At 38.8% G+C, this 18,535-nt stretch overlaps 2 protein-coding genes across 6 annotated transcripts; both read right to left on the reverse strand.

Annotated features, from left to right (window-relative positions):
- Nucleotides 1-1,567: 1,567 nt before the first annotated feature.
- fhdc4 (FH2 domain containing 4) lies at nt 1,568-8,650 on the reverse strand. 2 transcript variants are annotated; one of them, XM_023262867.3, is made up of 12 exons: nt 8,492-8,650; nt 7,549-7,977; nt 6,511-6,572; nt 5,700-5,802; nt 5,488-5,573; nt 5,301-5,401; nt 5,119-5,189; nt 4,924-5,031; nt 4,742-4,812; nt 4,499-4,616; nt 4,240-4,404; nt 1,568-4,158 (listed from the first exon to the last, which is right to left on the reverse strand). In XM_023262867.3, exons 2-12 carry the CDS (start codon nt 7,894-7,896, stop codon nt 2,875-2,877), a joined length of 2,517 nt encoding a protein of 838 aa, XP_023118635.2. In that variant the 5' UTR covers nt 7,897-7,977; nt 8,492-8,650; the 3' UTR covers nt 1,568-2,874. The 2 variants fall into 2 exon arrangements, with proteins under 2 accessions (XP_023118635.2, XP_054868125.1); XM_055012150.1 differs by having other exon boundaries at nt 7,549-8,076; nt 8,492-8,529.
- Nucleotides 8,651-11,085: 2,435 nt separating this feature from the next.
- LOC111563684 (arfaptin-2-like) lies at nt 11,086-17,268 on the reverse strand. 4 transcript variants are annotated; one of them, XM_035944789.2, is made up of 10 exons: nt 17,044-17,268; nt 16,748-16,870; nt 15,834-15,942; nt 15,301-15,363; nt 14,632-14,718; nt 14,391-14,491; nt 13,479-13,700; nt 13,243-13,400; nt 12,960-13,134; nt 11,086-11,909 (listed from the first exon to the last, which is right to left on the reverse strand). In XM_035944789.2, the coding sequence occupies exons 2-10, from the start codon at nt 16,847-16,849 to the stop codon at nt 11,754-11,756; spliced, it is 1,173 nt and encodes a 390-aa protein (XP_035800682.1). In that variant the 5' UTR covers nt 16,850-16,870; nt 17,044-17,268; the 3' UTR covers nt 11,086-11,753. The 4 variants fall into 4 exon arrangements, with proteins under 4 accessions (XP_035800682.1, XP_023118655.1, XP_035800683.1 ...); XM_023262887.3 differs by lacking the exon at nt 15,301-15,363; XM_035944790.2 differs by lacking the exon at nt 14,632-14,718 and having other exon boundaries at nt 17,044-17,267.
- Between the last annotated feature and the right edge of the window lie 1,267 nt (nt 17,269-18,535).

Consider the following 18,535-nt stretch of genomic DNA (forward strand, 5'->3'; position numbering starts at 1 on the left):
ATAGCGTATGGAGGGGGCAGGGAATATGCAAAAGAGGTGAAATCTCGGGAACTGACTGAGAGATAAGTCTGTCTGGTGCAAAGGGGTTTGGCTTCTTTAGATCCCACCCAGTTGCCTTAAATGGACAAAGGATGTAGTTTATTACCTTTCAGCTTTGAATTACTAGGAGGCAAAGAATTACTGGAGCATAAACACAAAAGAAATATACTTCACAATAAAACATTCAGGGAATAATCCTGAAACTGACTTTAGTTCAGTGATTGAACCGTTTCATAGTATTTTTCATGTTATATTCTCTTAGAGCTCACATCCTGAGGCCCTAGTTTTTTGCTTGTTTTTAACTGTAAGCAGGGAATTGCTGATAAGAATGTACCATTACTGAGCACTATGTAGACTTTATAAGGGCAGATAGATGAGAAGGTTTTGGGGAAGGCAGAAGGATGGGTGTGTTCACTCAGCATGAGAGTTCTGGTAGTTCTGGTAATGTGGTTCTTTGGGTAGTAAGGTAGTGTACAGGGCAGTTGATGATATATATGATATACATATGTGTGTGTGTGTGTGTGTGCGTGCGTGTGTGTGTGCGTGCGTGTGTGTGATATATATAAATATTGTAGGATATGCAGAGGAGAAAAATATGCAACATCTTTCACCCTGGCTGGGGGTGGACAGTATAGGTGCTCTATGTGTAAAGGCTTATGAATGCGAAAAAGATGGCACTGTATTGTGATGCGTTGCGCTGCACTGTGTGAGGCTGCTGTAGTGTTGCAGACGGTGAGGAGTTTGTTGGGGGTGGGGCTTTGGGTGAGGGGCAAACACAGTCATCTCTGGGTTTTATTCTGGAGTTGCCATGGAGACTGCTTCCAGTTTAGTCAAGATGGCTGCTGCAGTCTGACAGCAGCAGTGAACAAAACACACATACATTGTGTATGTCTGACTGGCAGGACTGACGCTGCTGGTATATTTCATAACTTGGTGTACATCCTATTCATAAAGAAATGAAGTTCTTATTTCTTCATCACCTATTTAGAGAGCATTACGATAAGTAATATTTCATCACTTGGGACTATTTTATCGATTTTTCATCTTCGTGACTCCAGTCAGTCCTGTAATAAGGGACTATTTCTTACACAGCCATTACTACACACTAATTTAAAGCATGTTCCACACATAATCATGTCAGACTTAAAATTGGTATAATAATGTGATTATGCTAAAGCTGTGCACTACATCAGATACTGTTCTTATAGCCTTTTGACAAATACAGAATAAAACACTCTTTTAACTCTTCTATCTTTAACTTGAAGTTAAAAGTTTTAAATAGCTATAAAATATGTAGGTCAGAAAGAAGAAAAACTACATTTCTGTTATCAAGTTAAAATAGCTATGATCAGTGGAGCAGATACCCATTTCAGGCCCAGTTCAGTTAGTTTTAATGTATGCAGTGTCATCAAATATTACAACAATTACAGAGCTGTAGAAATATACAGTTGTTTTTCTTTTATTTTTGTTTTTGGGAATATAAAGGAATCTATCTGTGGTGGAAAGTAGAGGTACCTGGACAATCCAGTGATTCTTTTCTCTACATCATGAGATTCATTTATTCACCCTGATGAGATATTGATACATACAATAGAACAATCAGACAAGTCACAACTTACATCACATCTCTGTAATTTCAGTGACCATGCATTCAATCTAATAAATATTTGAACACAAAGAAACATTAATATGCATTAGATTGCTCCAGTTGGCGTTTAAATGTGGATACTAAAGAGGTCATGGACTAAGACATCCTGACATAGTACCGGAACTAACTCTGTAACTCTAATATCAACTGCTAAGAGATGCCAGAAGTTAAACAACATTTTGAACTGTTAGTTGTATTGACACAAGCTCCCTGACCCCTTGCCTCTGCTCCTAGCTAATGGGGATATTGGGGCTGTATCTGACAGTGCTGAAAGCTGGTATTTTCCATCTTAATCAGCCACCAGTTGTTGGCCTTTCAACCATGGTAATCTCTTCTCAAGTTAATTTAGGATCAGCACCCTTCTCTTTGCCATGGACCATCCATGGTTCAGCTCTGCTCAGATACAGGCTGCCTTTGTAACACTGACCCATTTAAGACCAGAACAATGGCTGAATTGAGTAAGACCCTGAAAGCAACCACAGTCTTGTGCATTTTTGATGTGCTCGTGACAACAAGAGTCGAGGACAACCAAGAAGGAAAATGCAAATACATTTTTCAATATACAACAGAAAAACATGAATACTGTATATACAGTACAAGCAAGTACTAGTGTAAAAATAACAACCAAGACAAGATTTCAATACAATTAGATTTCTTTCTGCTGCCTTATCTCCACACTCTACACTCCTTCACTTTCTCAGTACATTCTACAAGGTTTAAATCTGACATATAACACGCACTTACACTGTATAAACTATTTTGTCCAACTATTGAGAACAGTACCATGCTGTCAATAGAATATTATTATGCATGCATAAAAGATGAAGACAAAATGTTTTACAGTGAATATGACCATCTTACTTTTACTTTAACTAGACATACAGATTGTCTGAAAAGCAGCACCTCCATTTTCAGCTCTGTTATTCTGCCATCTAGTGGTACAACATACAAAAAGCCTTTCCACAACAACAAAACATTCTCCAACCACTTTCCTAAAATCTCCTCATATCTTATTCAGTTTTCATTTCACGAAATTAACATAACACAAAAGACAACATTATATCATCATCACTACTATCAGCTATGATGTATCTTTTATATGTTAACTGCAAGTAACACTAAAGTTACATGAGCTTTAAATTTATACACATAATGTATTTCATAAATTTAGAAATATATTTCAGAGCCTACACACTAGAATCTGTGCCCTTCTGGGTCGTTTCCTTGCTATTTTGCGGTTTGCTCATATCTCCAAGCCGTTTAAAAAAGCTAAAAAATAGCCCAGATGTCTCAGTCTTAAACCACAAACTCCTAGGTGGAATATTTTCTCTATTTAACTGCAGGTTCTCGCCTGCAGGCTCCACTGATTTGCCCTCTTGGTTTTGTTCCAGAAACCCTTCATCTTGTCCATGTGCTAAAGAAACCGCTGGCTTACTTTTCTTTTCTGCTGATGGAGAATTCTGGTTTTCAGCACCAGACTTTTTAAAGTTGTGAGAAGTTTCAGTAAAATCAAATACTGTTTTTGAAGGAGTGTGTCCAGCAGCGTCTCCTAATAGTGTCCCTTTTTTTTCTGCTGCAGGATTTGGAGTTATGACTGGAGGCTGAGTCCACACATTATCCTCATCCTCCTCAGTTTTAGGGACTTTGGTAGGCAGAGTATGCCGGCGGCCAAGGTTGCGCTTTGATGAGGTCTGAGGATTAAACAAAAACTGAAGCATATCCTCATTGTTTGGGTTTCCAGGATACCTCTCTGTGTGCTCATCAAAAGTGAGCTGATGAGGCAAAGTCTTTTTTGCACAGGGAGATTTCTGACTTTCCAGAGAGTAGTCCCCAGATGAGACACTGCCACGGCTGTTCTGAAAACGCAAAACTTTTTTAGATGCTTCACGTAACTTTTGGGCCTCCTCCTCATTATTGTCTTGCAGATCTTCCTCGTCGTCAGTGGTGGCTGAGAAAGACCTGCCTACAGAGGCAATGCTACTGGTCCTTTTGGCTGGGTGCGTAAATCCTCTAGGGTCCTCTTTTTTGGAAGTTTTCATCTCATCTTTATGAGAAATGTCACTTTTTGCTTTGTTGTCCTCGATATTTGACTGATCTTTCTTAAATGAAGAGTTCTCTGTGAGTTCAACTGCCGAATTCCACTCTTTTCTGCCCATCTCCCTGGCTTTAAATGCAAAGGAACCTCCATGCTTTTGGTTTCCAGTGGGGAGGTTGGCCTGAGACGTAATTTCAGATAGGCTCCCGTTATTAGGGCTGCTACTAGTGGGGCTTCCATAAGTCGATGAGGGCCTCCCAGATCTTCTCCTAGAGATGCGATTGGTGAGGAAATTCTGTAGTACGGACTCTAATGCAACTCCATCCATTTCCTTGTCTCTGCTGGAGCAGGTAGCTGTGGACCTGCGCTTGGCTGCATTTTGTAATCTGTCCCTCTGTCTCCGTTTCACTTCGGCCATCTCTCTAGCCTTGTTTTCCTGCAGAAAGTCACATGGTTAATGGAGCAATGAGAGATTTTTTTAGTTCAGCTAAGGAACATTCCATGTACACAGGCTTACCTGCATGGCCCGCAGGAATTTCTCACAAAAGGAGTTGAAAACGGAGCAACACTCCTCCAGTTTGAACTTCGTGGGGTCCTCACAGAAGTACTCTGCCACAGAATCACTTATTGACTGCAGTTCCTGAAGATCAGTCTCTATTTCAGCCAAACAAACCTCAGCTTCCTAATTGGAGCCAAAATCATGACATTAGAACATGCATCCATGATCAAAATCCACACAAACTGGGCTGCATTGCACCCAGAAAACAATTTCTCACCTTGAGAAAATCCTCCATTTGTACCTTCAGGTCTTCATGCTTCAAGGCGTCTGTTTTGGCATCTTGTACTTTCTTCATCTGTCTTTTAAACTCTGCTTCAATGTCACCTTTGTTCTTTCTAAAAACAAAACAAAACAAAAACAGGAAAGAAAAACTAATTCTCATGGTGTAGCAAACAAAAAGGGGGTTAAACTATATACATAGTTTATGAACAAGGTTTGTTTTTTTTCATAAATTATTTACCTAGCTGCATCTTCAATATGTTTGAGCTGATCTGGAAATTTCAGCAGGGCCATATCAGCCTTCTGGGCTTGCTGTGATGAATATAAAAGTTTGCAGAGAAATCACATTTTGCAAACATAGCTTAAGATACAGAAAAATTGACTCTACATTGCAATTAGATTAACCTAATAAAAGCTACTTACCATCACGACATAATGCATAAGATTCATTCCTGGTTTATTTGCTTTGGTATCCACTAGCTTCAGCAGAGAAGACATCCGAAAGCCAATGGCACTGCCTGCATAACCACCCTGTAATCAAATAAAGATACTGATATCAATGATGTATAAACAAAGGAAAGTCCTTTAAGACTCCACTATCACATACTACATACTCACAGCATTCATGTAATTTCCAGTCTTCAGTACCAAACGAATGATAGAATGGAGATGATCAGACTCTAATAGCTCTAAAAGAAGAAATGCATGGTTAATTTAAAGTCTAAATAGGCTTGTAACTGTATTTTTACCCAAAATATGTTGAGTCTAATCTAGTTAAAATCCAGAAAAAACAACAATACCTCTTCCAGCAGCTGTCAAAGTACCAATTAATCCTTTCATTTCATCTATGAGGGGGAAAAATTCCTCTTTCAGCACCAAGCTGCTCAGACGCTCCTCATAACTAACAGATGCAAAGTTTCCATCATTAGTAAACCACAAATTTCATTTAGCACAAGCAATTGATGAAATTACATTCAAGTAGCTTACCTAGGAATTTTGACCAGCATGAGCATAAAAAGATCTGCTTCGGGTACAGCAGAGTGGTCGCCTTTAAAGTTAACCAGCTGCTTGACCTGCATTCATGGAAAACACACAAATCAATAAAACAGATTGTGTTTTTATGGGGTAAAGTTACAAGTAACAAGGTTGCAGGATTTATGTGAAACAATAGAAAGAGAATGAGAAGCAGACTCAAGTACCTCCCCTTCATCTGGCAGCAACTTGCACAAGTCTCGCAGTTTTCCAGGACCAAAACTGTGACTGCTTCCTGATTTAATTTCTTCAATCAGGTCTTCTAAAGACCTGTGGATGGAGGTAGAGAGAAAGACAGGATGCATTTCAGTAGTCACCGCTTACCTTAATGTTTTAAGGGTTTGTTTAAGGTTGAGAGCAGTGTCTCTCAATGTTAACACCACACTTTTGCATGCTTGGAAAACTTGCACTGCTGACACTAACAAGCCTTTACCTGCTCAAACTGCTTTGCGTAATCAAAACATTTCAGATTCCAGTCCTCAGAAAAGTTCATATTGTACAGGACATGGAAATGATGGAGTATCCTTTGACCAAATACAAGTGTTTAAAATGGAGAGAGAAACACATTCAGATGTACAGACAGAGTATATATAAATACATTCTATTGTCCTGCTGGTGACATTTCTGGTAGTCTGTTGACAGATGTTTAAGACTATTAAAAAGGATATTTTAGTTTGTCCATTTCCTGTTCGATTAGTTGTGTATGCCAAATCACCTTAGGCAATACATTTACAATACCTCCTAATAACTGATATGAACTGAATACCTCAGGGAGGTGTTGGCCTGTAGGCCTGTTGGAGTTGTAAGACGGTGCAGAACAGACCTGCCAGGACATGCTAGCTTACAAGGGTTTGTGATGCAGCTGTGGTACAGACATATCTGTATGCCTCATCCTGTGTTGTTTAACACTGTGATAAAGACGGATTATTGTGTAAAACCAATCACACCTTACTACTACTTATTCTACTACTGACTCACCGCTTGAATTGCTTTAGGAAAATTCCAATATTCATGCTCCTCTTGGAGCTGAGGATGGAAACCTGGAAATACAAACAGACATAGACTGGGATTATCAGTTTGCTAGTTGCTAAGATAATTTCACTATTGGTTTAAACAGTGTCGTTTGTGTCACAAACACCTCAGCTTTCCAAAGAGACACTGGATTCCAAAGGTTGAGATTTCTGAGTTGATTGTTCAATACAATCAACTCACAGAAAAGATACCATTCTCTCAGTGTCACTCTTTAAAAAAAGTACATAGGTCAAAATTTTAATTTTGTGTGAGATTTTAAGACACTTTTGTTAAACAGATGGTCTTTAATCTAAAAAGAGTAGGGTATAAGTAGAGGGTACAGACAGACATGCAAACTTCTTTGTTCCTGGTTGTTTTCTCTAAAGACTTGCCATTAGATAAATGTAAATACATGTAGGTTATTAGTTACAATAGCTAAAATACAGAGCACACGTAGGCTACTATACAGACTAGTGCTGTATGATGACTATTACCTTCCCTTAGCAAACAGATACGAAGAATAGTGAGACTCCACCCTTGTATTGAGCGACTGTACATCAATACATAATGTTTCTGATAAACATATTACATCATATTTTTGTTATGATTTTGGTAATGTAAGGCAGTATAACACTTTTTTATTAACCATTTATTTATATATGTCTCATGAGTTGAGAAAATTTCCAATCAGCTATATTCCCATTTCTAAAAAATCACTTGTATTGTCATTTATGGTGATGAGCTAAACAGAGGAGATCCTTAGCCACATCCAACAGAGTTTGCCACAATGGGGGCTTAACATTTTAGGAGATGGAAACACTGTGCAGAGGTTTGTACTAAATGTACACCTATGAAAAGATAACAACCAAGGTCAAAATACATTGTCTCCATATCTCAGCATTATACAGCAAAGACATTTGAATTATTGTTACAAGCCTTTGGGGCTGAAGTTTCCCTGTGATGTATAAAGTGTGACAGCTGCATACTCTGGCTGGATGTACTCACCACTTCCCCTCCTGTGGCTGGAGTCAACAGGCCCCTCACATTCTGGGCCTTGAGTTGCTGCTGGACCTGCTTGTGACTGAACAACTCCTCCATGTGATCGGTGTCCAGCTCATATTCCCCATCAGTCTTATCTGCTGTCCAGATGTTGTGCTTTCCTATCACACTTTGCTTGGGAAGGGTTTCCCAGTTGAAATTGCGCATCCTGGAGCGCCGGCGCTGTCCCTTGGCGAAGCCATTTAGTGATGGAAAAAGGCCAGGGGCTGGAGGTGGAGGAGGAGGCGGTGGAGGTAGCGGAGGTGGAGGTGGTGGTGGTGGAGGTGGTGGAGCGGGTGGACCTCCTGGTTGCATCTTTCAACAAGAACCTCTCAGCAGGTTTGGGTTGCAAGCATGGTTCCACTCATCAAGCCAGTATTTATGCTCATAAATAATCTGCAGAGAAACAGAAGCTGTTCTGAACTGTTGTTTTTATATGAACTATGGTGCAGCTCTTTGTCCCAGACGTTTGTCAGTTAGGATGATGCATTCAGACTAAAAGAAATAGGGCAGGGTGTGGACTCAATCACAAATATTCACATGTACACTGCAACAGTGAGCAGCCATATTAAGCAATAAATAAAGCCTTACAGTCTATGAGTAACTTTAGAACAGCAATACAGAAGTGACACTTAATGTTAGTGTCACCATAAGATAAACTATAAAGTAAAAGTTACACAGTGTGTTCATTTTAATTAAGCTCATTTTTACTTCACTGGCTTCGACCATTTAGTAAATTATGTGAACTGAAAGCCTCCTTAAATAATAAAGGATAGATAGTAACTTGTACAAGTCTGGTGCTTATTCTGCTTAACCAATCCACCACAATTTCTAAACGGCTACAACAAAGTTTGTTTAGACTTGAAACACTATTTTCGAGTACAGCTGCTGAAGTAAAAAGAAAACTAACCTTATTATCAGAGTCCTTTCTCTGTGTCTTTACTGTGCCGTTGTTAAAACTCCAGAAGCAAAGTGACATCGAGCTGAAGAACGCAAGAACAAAGTGTCGAAAGTACCAGGGTGGAATCGACACGCCCAGGTAGCTCACTTATGGTCATGACAGCCCACACCTTCCTACCCTGGAATCCTGGGACTTACAGGGATTCTTCTGCTTGTCTGCTGGAGTGCTGCTGTCATGAACTCGTTTTGTGAGCAGTCTGGCTTTGTAGATGGCATGTTAAATATCCTGACTGATAGTGGAGGCCAATTGATTTCTTTCTGGGCTTGTGAGCAAGTAAATAATACTCTCAAGAAAAAAATCTTTTTTTTTTTTTTTTTAAAGCCGGAGTGCCACAGTTTTAGCTTTGTCGGCACAATAAATAAATTAGCATTAAATGCATAAATAAATAACAAATAAAATGTGTCAGAAACTTTTTTTAAACATTAAAGATGATGGTCATGCTGCCCTTGAAGTGTTTGCAGGGGAAATCAATTGGTAGCAGTGAGCCCTGTGACTCAGAAATGATAAGCCCTGTCAATGAAAGCTTTAATGCCTTTAATATATCTGTATGCAAATCTTTTGATACTCATTCATCTTTTATCTAATACTGAGAGAAAACTTAGTAAGAGTTTCAAGCAGATTTAAAGAACAATGAGGGATCTCTTTCCTAGCTATACAAAATCCCAGACACTAATTTAACAGATTATCCGTCTTATATTTTTTTACTATGTAATACATACAAATAATAAGATTAATAAAAGCCTGCCAGAAATCTGTTTGTCATTTCTGAGTCAGGCATTTTGTAAAATAAGCTCTACACAAAATATTTCAAGTGCAGTTAATTTAAATACTCATATTAAGATTCCTTCCCTTTTAATGCGTTTCTTAACATTTTTTTTTTCTTTCTTGGATGCTGTAACAATGGCCCAGCTGGATCCCACTATTTTCAAAAACTGACTTACACGAAAATGAGCCATGGAACAAAGTACATTTTAAGTGGGAATCCTGAGTTTTGAGTTCGTTGACTGCATATCCATTTCAGGAAAAGGCTGGAAGGAGTGTCAGTAAGGAGGAGATGCATGACTCAACATTGCCAGGCCAAATATGTGACCTCTGCAAGCTGTGTGTCGTTTTAAGATAAGCTCAGAACTCATAAAGGGGACTGCTTAACAAGAAATGAGAGGGGTTTGATGGTTGCTTCTGTTTTATGATTTCAGCTATTTTTAGCTACCCTGTGAAAACAATATCAGACCTAAGTAGTCTAGCTTTTTCAGCATTCAAGTCCACTTCCTATTTGCAAACTCAGAATCAATATACTTCCATGGTAACACAATGGATTAAAAATGCAATCTACTGAATGTACTAAAACTTACATTATAACCTTATACTGATATCTTCACTATTTCCATTCAATATTTTGTCATATGACTAATGGTTTCATATGTAATAATTATGTACATACAATGCCTGAAACCCAATCAGTGAGACCAACAAGACACTCACAAATATTGAAAATATAAAATTAATACAGTATTTCGAACGAATTACTTTTATGCTTGACAAGCGTTATAATACAAATTGAGCTAAGTTTGTCTCCAGATGCTACTTAAAGTTTCTCCTTTATATCAAAGTGGAGTTAATTAGCTGTTAATGGAGGTGTAATTTGCAGTCTAATAAAAAAAATTTAAAAATTGTTTCCAGTAGTGGCAAAAACTGCTGCCAAAACCACAAAAAAAACTCACATTGGTGCAGCAACGTGAACTAGTAGTAAAATATAAAGCAAGATAAGAAATAGAAAGCATGTTGTAGATGTCTCATATTGTTTTATCATGTACATAATTAACATATTACATATATTGTGAGTTTTCTGTACATTCTCTGTGAACGCTATTGACAAACCTGTGTCAACTGCACAGTTAAGTGAAACAAAACATCCAGCAGACTTTATTGGAAACGCAGAACAAGATAACGACAATCAGCTGACTAAAACGTAAAAGAATCTAAGTAACATACAATGTCATGTTATAAACAGATAAATAAATAACACAAAGTAAGATAAATGTACGTATACATTCTGTCTTTGAAGAGATACTGAGTTTTGTACTGTCACCAAAAGTGCATGTGGTATCACATATATCCAATATTTCCACCCAGTATTCAAATTTGACACTTCAACAACAGGTCTCAAAGGTTGTTTTTATAAGTCGCACACTGGCACCTTCTATTAACATAGTCAAACAGACACTGGCTATGAGCCACATTTTGATTTGGATTCCTTTCTGATAACTGAGATCTTTGTATTTAGTATTAAAGCATCTAATGTATGGATTGATGCTGATTACTGTGAAACATAACCACTAGATTTGATGTTTTTCAGGTTTGTTTCCATGTGTAAACGCTGAAGTAAAAACAGAGATACTTATGGTGCTGGATTCATAATGCCATACTGTTACTGTTACTGTAGATACCCAAAAAATTAGGAGATTAACCTATATATATATATATATATATATATATATATATATATATATATATATATATATATATATATATATATATATATATATATATATATATACACATATGCTCCCTTCTGTGTAAACTGTAGACTGACCATTCAGGCAGGTATTCCACAAAGAGACAGAAGAAAGATAGTGGGACGGTTTCTAAAATTATGTTATATCCCAATGTCTTTGACCTAAATCTGCTAAACATAAGTTGAAGAAAATGGTTGGGCATGCATAAAGAAAATAAATACAATTTCAGAGAATATTTCATAACATTTTAAGCAGTGTCCCACTTACTTGCAAATCTGATTTGTGGAATTCCTCCCATTCGATAAACACTGAAATATTAAAGATAACTTCAGACACTATTAAACAACAGCAAAATTATGCATGTGCAAAACTGCCAAGGGGAATCTCCACAACAGTCGACTATTCTGTACGTAACAAGTGATATACATGTAAATGATTGTACTAACAAAAGAATAAGAAAGTAACAAAAGGTGATTTTGTGATATAACAAAAAATCCTAAATACAACTGAAATAGTTGTTCCATCTATGTAATAAATGATACAGAAAAACATTACAAAAGAGATATCTCTTTCTGCTACTGATCCTACAATATACTCTTTTATGCCTTTAATTCTTGTCCACCTAACCACAATGTCGAGTTTTCACTGACCAGCGTGTCACTGTACATCTCAGATAGCTGAAGCCTGGGTGCTCATTACTGTTCCTCCAGCCAGGACGGCTTGTCTGATCCAGGGGGCTTTAACTTGACATTGAATTGTATTAGAGTTTGTTCCAACTGCTGCTGGTTGCCAGCAAAGTAAGCTGAGATTGCATTATGGAAGAGAAGCAGCTGCTTGTGCATCACTTTCACCTGGAAGAAAAAAAAAAAAAAACATGGAAAATGTCCTGTTACAAACACAGCTTCAAGTGTTTCCAGGAAAACACAGCCTGCAGACATCTGTTGAGATGAAGTTTAGTAGCTGCTCAGAAGATTTTCTGGAGAATTAACCTAAAAATAACTTGCGCATTACATTATTTTAAGATGTATTCTCTAGCAGGCCTTTTAATGTACAGTATTATCTTTAAAAAAAAAAAAATCGAACTGCTGAGTTTTATTTTTTTTCCCATTTTTCATTAATTTTGCAAAAATTGTTGAAATTGGTCTTCATGGCAAAACTAAGGCATTATTGCTATGTATTGAATCTACTGTAGTTGTGGACGAAGAGGTCTGAGTACTTCATTTACTTTCACCTTCCCTAGCCTCGACAGATGCGTAATGGCGAAGACAATGGCCATTTTCAGGCCTAAAAACTCTGCCACACCCTTCTTCGTGTACCTTGGAAGTGGTTGAAGTGGTGGCAGAAAAGACTACTCCGCTTCTACAAAAATCAACCATAAGCAGCAGCTTCAGTGCGTACTGACTGGAAGTAGCATTTAACATGGCGCTACTTAACACGGTAATCTAGGCATCATTGAACAAATCAATGTGGTGTGAGACAGCAATGACAGACTGGAATGAATCACAACATGCTCCATCTGGTTTAAATATGATTGCACAACCTAGTTTGATTATTTAAAATTCTTTCTACATTCAGAATGACAATCTCCAACCAATTTCAAGTGGTTGTTTTTAAGGAGCAACACCATACTAAAAAGCAGGGCTCTACTTGCCTCCCTGGTTAAAATGTTTCAAGACTGCTTCACCTCAGAACACACCCAGCATCCATAATCCCTGACTTTGGGTGTGGTTAATTTTGTGTTCTGCTGCATGTATAACCACATCCAGCAATGATGTCATGGAGTCATCACTGCAGCATGGCAAGAAGTTAAACAACAGGAGCTCAACAAAACCAACATTTCAGAGGATGTCACTTTAAACATGGGGAATTTACAAGGATGAAAACTCAATTGTGAAGTAAACCTTGTTTTCCTCCAGGAATTTAAGCTTGATGGTGACATCACTGCGCAGCCGTTCATATTTGTCTCTGTGGACCTGGTAGTCATGCTGAGCCATCTCAATTCGGACCATGGCAGCGGCATCCCTCGGACCCAAACTCAGCTCTTCCAGATCAGAACGATAGGCATCAAACTCAAGTCTGCACACAAAAACAAGAAAGGCTGTCACAGTCATGCTGCAGGTGATCCCTCTACAGCCACTCAGATTATATTATTCAGCTCCTAAAAAAGAAGTCAGGGTTTCTTACCTTGCATTTTCATACAGCCTAATGGTCATCAAAGTATCTTCCATTGTTTTGTTGACCAGGGTGTTGACACTAGACACAAAGAAGTTGATGGCACCAAGCAGAGCCTCACCATTCTTACACAACAGCTTTTGTGTTTCTGCATTATACCCAAACTCATCCTGCAGAGAAACACAGAAGATTTCCTTGTCAAAGCCATGTCATGTCAGGCCACATTGAGAGCTCTGGTATTACTATACCTGTAACTCCGGGGACTTCTGACTTAGGTCGGTGAATGTGTCTCCTAGAGCCTGTTGCGTCTGCACCATGCTTTGAAAATGACTGATGAGTGCAGTGGCCAGACTTAGGATGTTTTCGTACTTGCTCTTGGTATCTCTTAAGACGTCGATCTGAGCCTCGAGTTCCAGGTCTACCGTTCGTGAGCCTCGGCCAAACCTCTCCGAGAACATCTGCTTTGTGCACTGCATGGTAAATGTGAAGAGATTACAATAAACCCGGAAGAAACCCAGTGCGCAGCAAATCTGATGGAGTTAATATTTACACCGACTTTTTGTTCTGAAAAAAAATTTACACTGATGAGTCCATTATCAAAATAGTTAGTTCTTATTTTAATAGTTGACAACTAATTAATTGTTGCAGCTTTAGAAACAGTTAGCCCCGCTGCCTCTGAAAGGTGTTTATGCTAAGTTCAGCAAAGCCAAGCTAAGCATCTCACATGAGCGTGGTTTGTATGTTCTCATTCCCTCAGCAAGAAAGCAAATAACTGTTTCTTTAATTCAACATATTTTAAGTTATTTTAAGTGCAAAGAAGGGAAGGGAAGAACAAAAAATGTCATCTTAGAAAGACAAATTGAAGTGTTTGCTGTTAATTTGTCTTGATAAAATAAATCTGAATAATAACTCATCAAATGCAATTTCAGTTAAGTAAAATTTCATCTGTGTGGTAGTATTAAGCAAGACATACACTGAATAAACCTGATATAGGCAGTGTGTGACCAAGTTTGGTGCCAATGAATACCCAACATTTTACATATGCATTTTTATTTAATACTATAAATTGTGACGTTGTAAGGGTGATACAAAGAAGCATTAAAAAGTCAAATATTTTATCCACTTTTAAAAACAAAGCATCTACAGAAAGCACACAATACCTTATATGTGTTAATGCCCCATTTCTTTACACTGTCCAATTTCTCCACTGCCACGCCACGTGAAACTTCTTCAGTTGAATTAGTGTTATGGTTTGCTGACCCTAAAAGAGAGAAAAACGAACAAATGTCCACAATACTGCATATTATGCTATCAAAGCTTACAGGGCAGCAGTTTACAGAAATTGCATGAGTCATGACAATAAGTAGGACAGTGTGGACATGGTGATGAGCCTGGTGATACCTGGGTGCTGGTCTGTGTGTTGGGCAAGTCGGCTGGCTGAGGATTGACTGTTAGGCAAGTTAGCACTCCGGGATTTCATGCGAATGTCTGAAATGAGCATGGCGGTGATAAAAGCGTAAGAATGAGAAGAAGACATAAAATGAGTAAAAAAATGAGTGCGGTGAAAGGAGCTTGGCAGTGAGATACGCAGCTGAACAGCAGAATGTGTAGACTGAAAGAAAATGTTAGGCTCCGTGGAGGAGCATACATAATAAGTGGGGGTTAAAGGGGTTTTGATGCAATAATAATCCACCATGCAATTCCCTCATGCAGAATAAAAGGATTTGTAAAACAGATGAAAATGGACTTCGAGGGATGAAAAGTAAGTACCAAGTCATGACAAAATACTCATCCAAAGCACATTTTACAGTACAAAAGACAACATCCTTATGAGACATCAATACAACATTTCAAGTGACAGCCCTGTAACATCTGGTTAGTGCATCCCTAATTTTGAAAGCTGCCAGAACATTTCTCGTTGCTGAAGCTGTGAGTTGAATAGGTTCAAGCAAGGTTGCATACAACTCCCTTAGTCAAGCGTATCCAAACCTCTAATAAGTGGCCCAAAAAAGACCAACAAGTAAAGGTTAACTAAACAAAGAAGAAAGGGTGGTGAGAGTACACAGCCACCTGGTGCTGATGCAGGGGCTCTTCTTCTGTCCAGATACTCAGGGTTGAAGCGAATTGCAGGCCCTATGGAATACGGATGTTTGTAATATAAACTGGGAGCCAATAGGTCAGTAGCTCTCTGGTGACACGTTAAAACACATGGAGGAGAAGCTCTTGCTGTGGTTTGTTAAAGGTGCATTAAGTATTGACCTCTTTCAGTTAATGAAGGATTGCAAGAACACTGACAGATCTCTGGCACAGCTCAACGAGGGGTGGGGGGGGGCAACACAAAGTAGATGGAACAGTGAGCTATGTAAAGACATATATGTCAATAGAGGGCACAGTAATTGCAAGGTCGTTTGAATTGATTGACAACCATATAAAGCTATAGCTGGATATACAGCATAGTTGTTAGGATAATATCAAACTCTGATACAGAAACTGCTACTTAATGCACCTTCAGATTTGTTCTATCTTTTAAAGAGAAAACTCTGTATGTGCTTTGAAAAACAGACAACAAAGCAAAAGCTGGAGAGGATGACAGTCAGGAGTACCTTTGATGGTGCTGGTTGGAATGATGCCCCCTGCAGGTCCTCCATAACCTCCTGAGACAATGCTGGTTTCATTCAGGTTGGGTCCAGACACCATCACCTGCTGCAGGTCCTGATGGATTGACAACAATACATATGTTTAGATTTTAAAGGCAAAAATCTAATTTTTCAAAATCTGCATGAACAGCGCAGTGTGCACCTTAAAAAATGCTGGACACAAAAACATCATTGGGATTTGGAAAGTTTTAGCTTCCATGTATACATTATAATCTTAAATATATTTCATCCAATTAAGTTTTCTTAATATGATTATTATCATACATAATTTCAATAAACCTATTCAAAAATTAAAATATGAATAAAATGAGAAGAAACCATGCAGTTTTTTAATAGTTAAAAAACCTAAGTAATCCACGTTCATATGCACACAGATAACACTCAGATGACTTGCTTATGTGCTGTTTAATTGTTCAATATGGTGGCACAGCAATACTCAGTGACACTTTAATATATACATGTATGTCTGTGATATTATTCTGCTGTTTTTCATGCAGGATTGATGCTACAGCTGTTTAAACTCTGTTGGGCTGTACCAAAATGAAACATAAACGTTGCACTCAGACAGATTTTAAAGACAGCTTGTATGACACAAGGTTATATGACAAAAGCATCCTTTCACAATTTATGTCTCTCTTAATTGTCTTAACGCATCATCATGTGGTAGCAGGTACTGGTAAGTTCCTACTGTCCATAGCTGCAGGCCTATGCATGGTTAGGTAACACTTGGCCTAACCAGCCTCAGCTCTGGACTGTATTGTCATGTAAATTGGAAAAGAGCCACCAAACTGAGTACAAAATGCCAATCACGGTTGTATTATGAGGACATCTTCAGCGAGGTGAGAGCAAACGTGACTGACCTGCTCCAGGCTGTCATCCTCTGGGAGAGTCCCTGTGTCTCCATTGCTGTTAATGGGGATCTCCATAGTAGCAGCCTTGCTCATGATACTGTCTGCCATCATGAAATCTCTGCAAGACAGACACTAACACACAAAGACGCTATCAGGGTTGTCAGGGGAAAAAAATGATGATCGTGCAGCTGTGTAATCCACATCGACACAGGATAACAGCTTGATGCTAACGTGGCTAACAGCAGCAGCGGTGCTGATGTGGCTGGCTAGTGGGCTGCTACCTGACAGCTAGCTTCCAGACCAACCTGATATTTGGAGCCAAGTCCAGTCGTCCGAGAGAGAAGCAAGCCGTTATTTGCACAGACAGCACACTTGAAAGGTAGAATAAATTGAACAGGAATGCACCGGACTCTTTAATAATCACTCCATGCTACATACATGATTATTTATCCCGAATCGTTAACATGATCTGCCTGCTTCTATATAATTCAGACAGAAAATCCCTGCATCCAGCCAGCTAGCAGCTTTACTAGTATCGCTTCAAAATAAAAGTTTATATTTTTTAAATTTTATTGCACGCAGCATTGGTTGGATCTAAACGCAACGAAGTTCAACCAACACACATAATCTACGCAGCTTAATGGGTCTTCGTTTACAAATAAGAGGCTGGGAGCGATACTGTAAATAGACGCTCTTATTTTGAAGGATGGCAGCTTTAACGTAGCATCTCCGTCGAGCCTCCTCCCCCGCTCCATCTTCCACGTCGTGCAGTGCTGACGTCGCTTTATCCCCCAGCTGCAGTATAAATCCTGCTCCTCAAGATGTCAGCAGCAGCTTAACACTCTGGTAAACACAAAGTCTGCCACTTCCAGAAACTCTCCATCAGCAGCTCCATTATGGCACCCCCTCAAATGTTGTGAGTATTAATCATTAAAACCGAGTTTGTTGCATTCTAATCGTCGCATTGATTGCAATATCTCCTGAAATCAAACTGAATAAATAGAGTCGTTTGTTTTGAGACGTGAAAGGCTTCAAGACGGACCTCACCCTAGTAAACTGACCACACTTCCAATTATTTGCCTCATTTGTTTCAATCAGGGATGCAAAGGAAAGTGCACATGGCCTCCAAATGTAGAAGTTTGCCTCTAATTGCCGCAGCTGTGAACAGAGAACCAACCCCTCACTCACACACCCTATTCCTGCAGTAACAGTTAATTTTCCTTGATGTGCTGATTACTTTTAAGTGACATATTTTCCAAACATCTTAAATCCCATGTTGACAAAACTCCTCCCTCTTTTTTCAATTTTTGCTCAGACTAAATCTGATTTCTGCATCCCCGAGATCAAAGCCAGCAAAATGGCAAACGATGAAGCTGGGTTATTCGTGTTTTCCTCCTAATCTACAAATGAGCATGTCAAAGGCTATTTGACTGGCATGATATGTGCTCTGCTTTTGATCCTCCCACCAGATTAATAGATGTTTTTGCATTATGTTGGACTAGAATACTGCACTGTGTACAAACTTAGTCCATGTTTTTATATTTTCAAACATTCTCAATCGTATCATAGGATGCCTAGAAGCAGCCTGCATATAGGCCAGGTCAAAGGAGCATGCTGTTCACTTTAGGAAACAGTGTCTTCACCCCCTATCCCCAATAAATAAATATTGTACAGCATTGTTGCAAACTTTAAACAGAGACTTTGACTTTGATATGGTCCAGTTTGCTGCCATGTGTGATAATAAACCAAACATGGTAATGAAATACACTAGAACCTCATCCTCCAGACACAGAACAT

This window comes from Amphiprion ocellaris, chromosome 7 (assembly GCF_022539595.1).
Source record: "Amphiprion ocellaris isolate individual 3 ecotype Okinawa chromosome 7, ASM2253959v1, whole genome shotgun sequence".
Classification (NCBI taxonomy): domain Eukaryota; kingdom Metazoa; phylum Chordata; class Actinopteri; family Pomacentridae; genus Amphiprion; species Amphiprion ocellaris.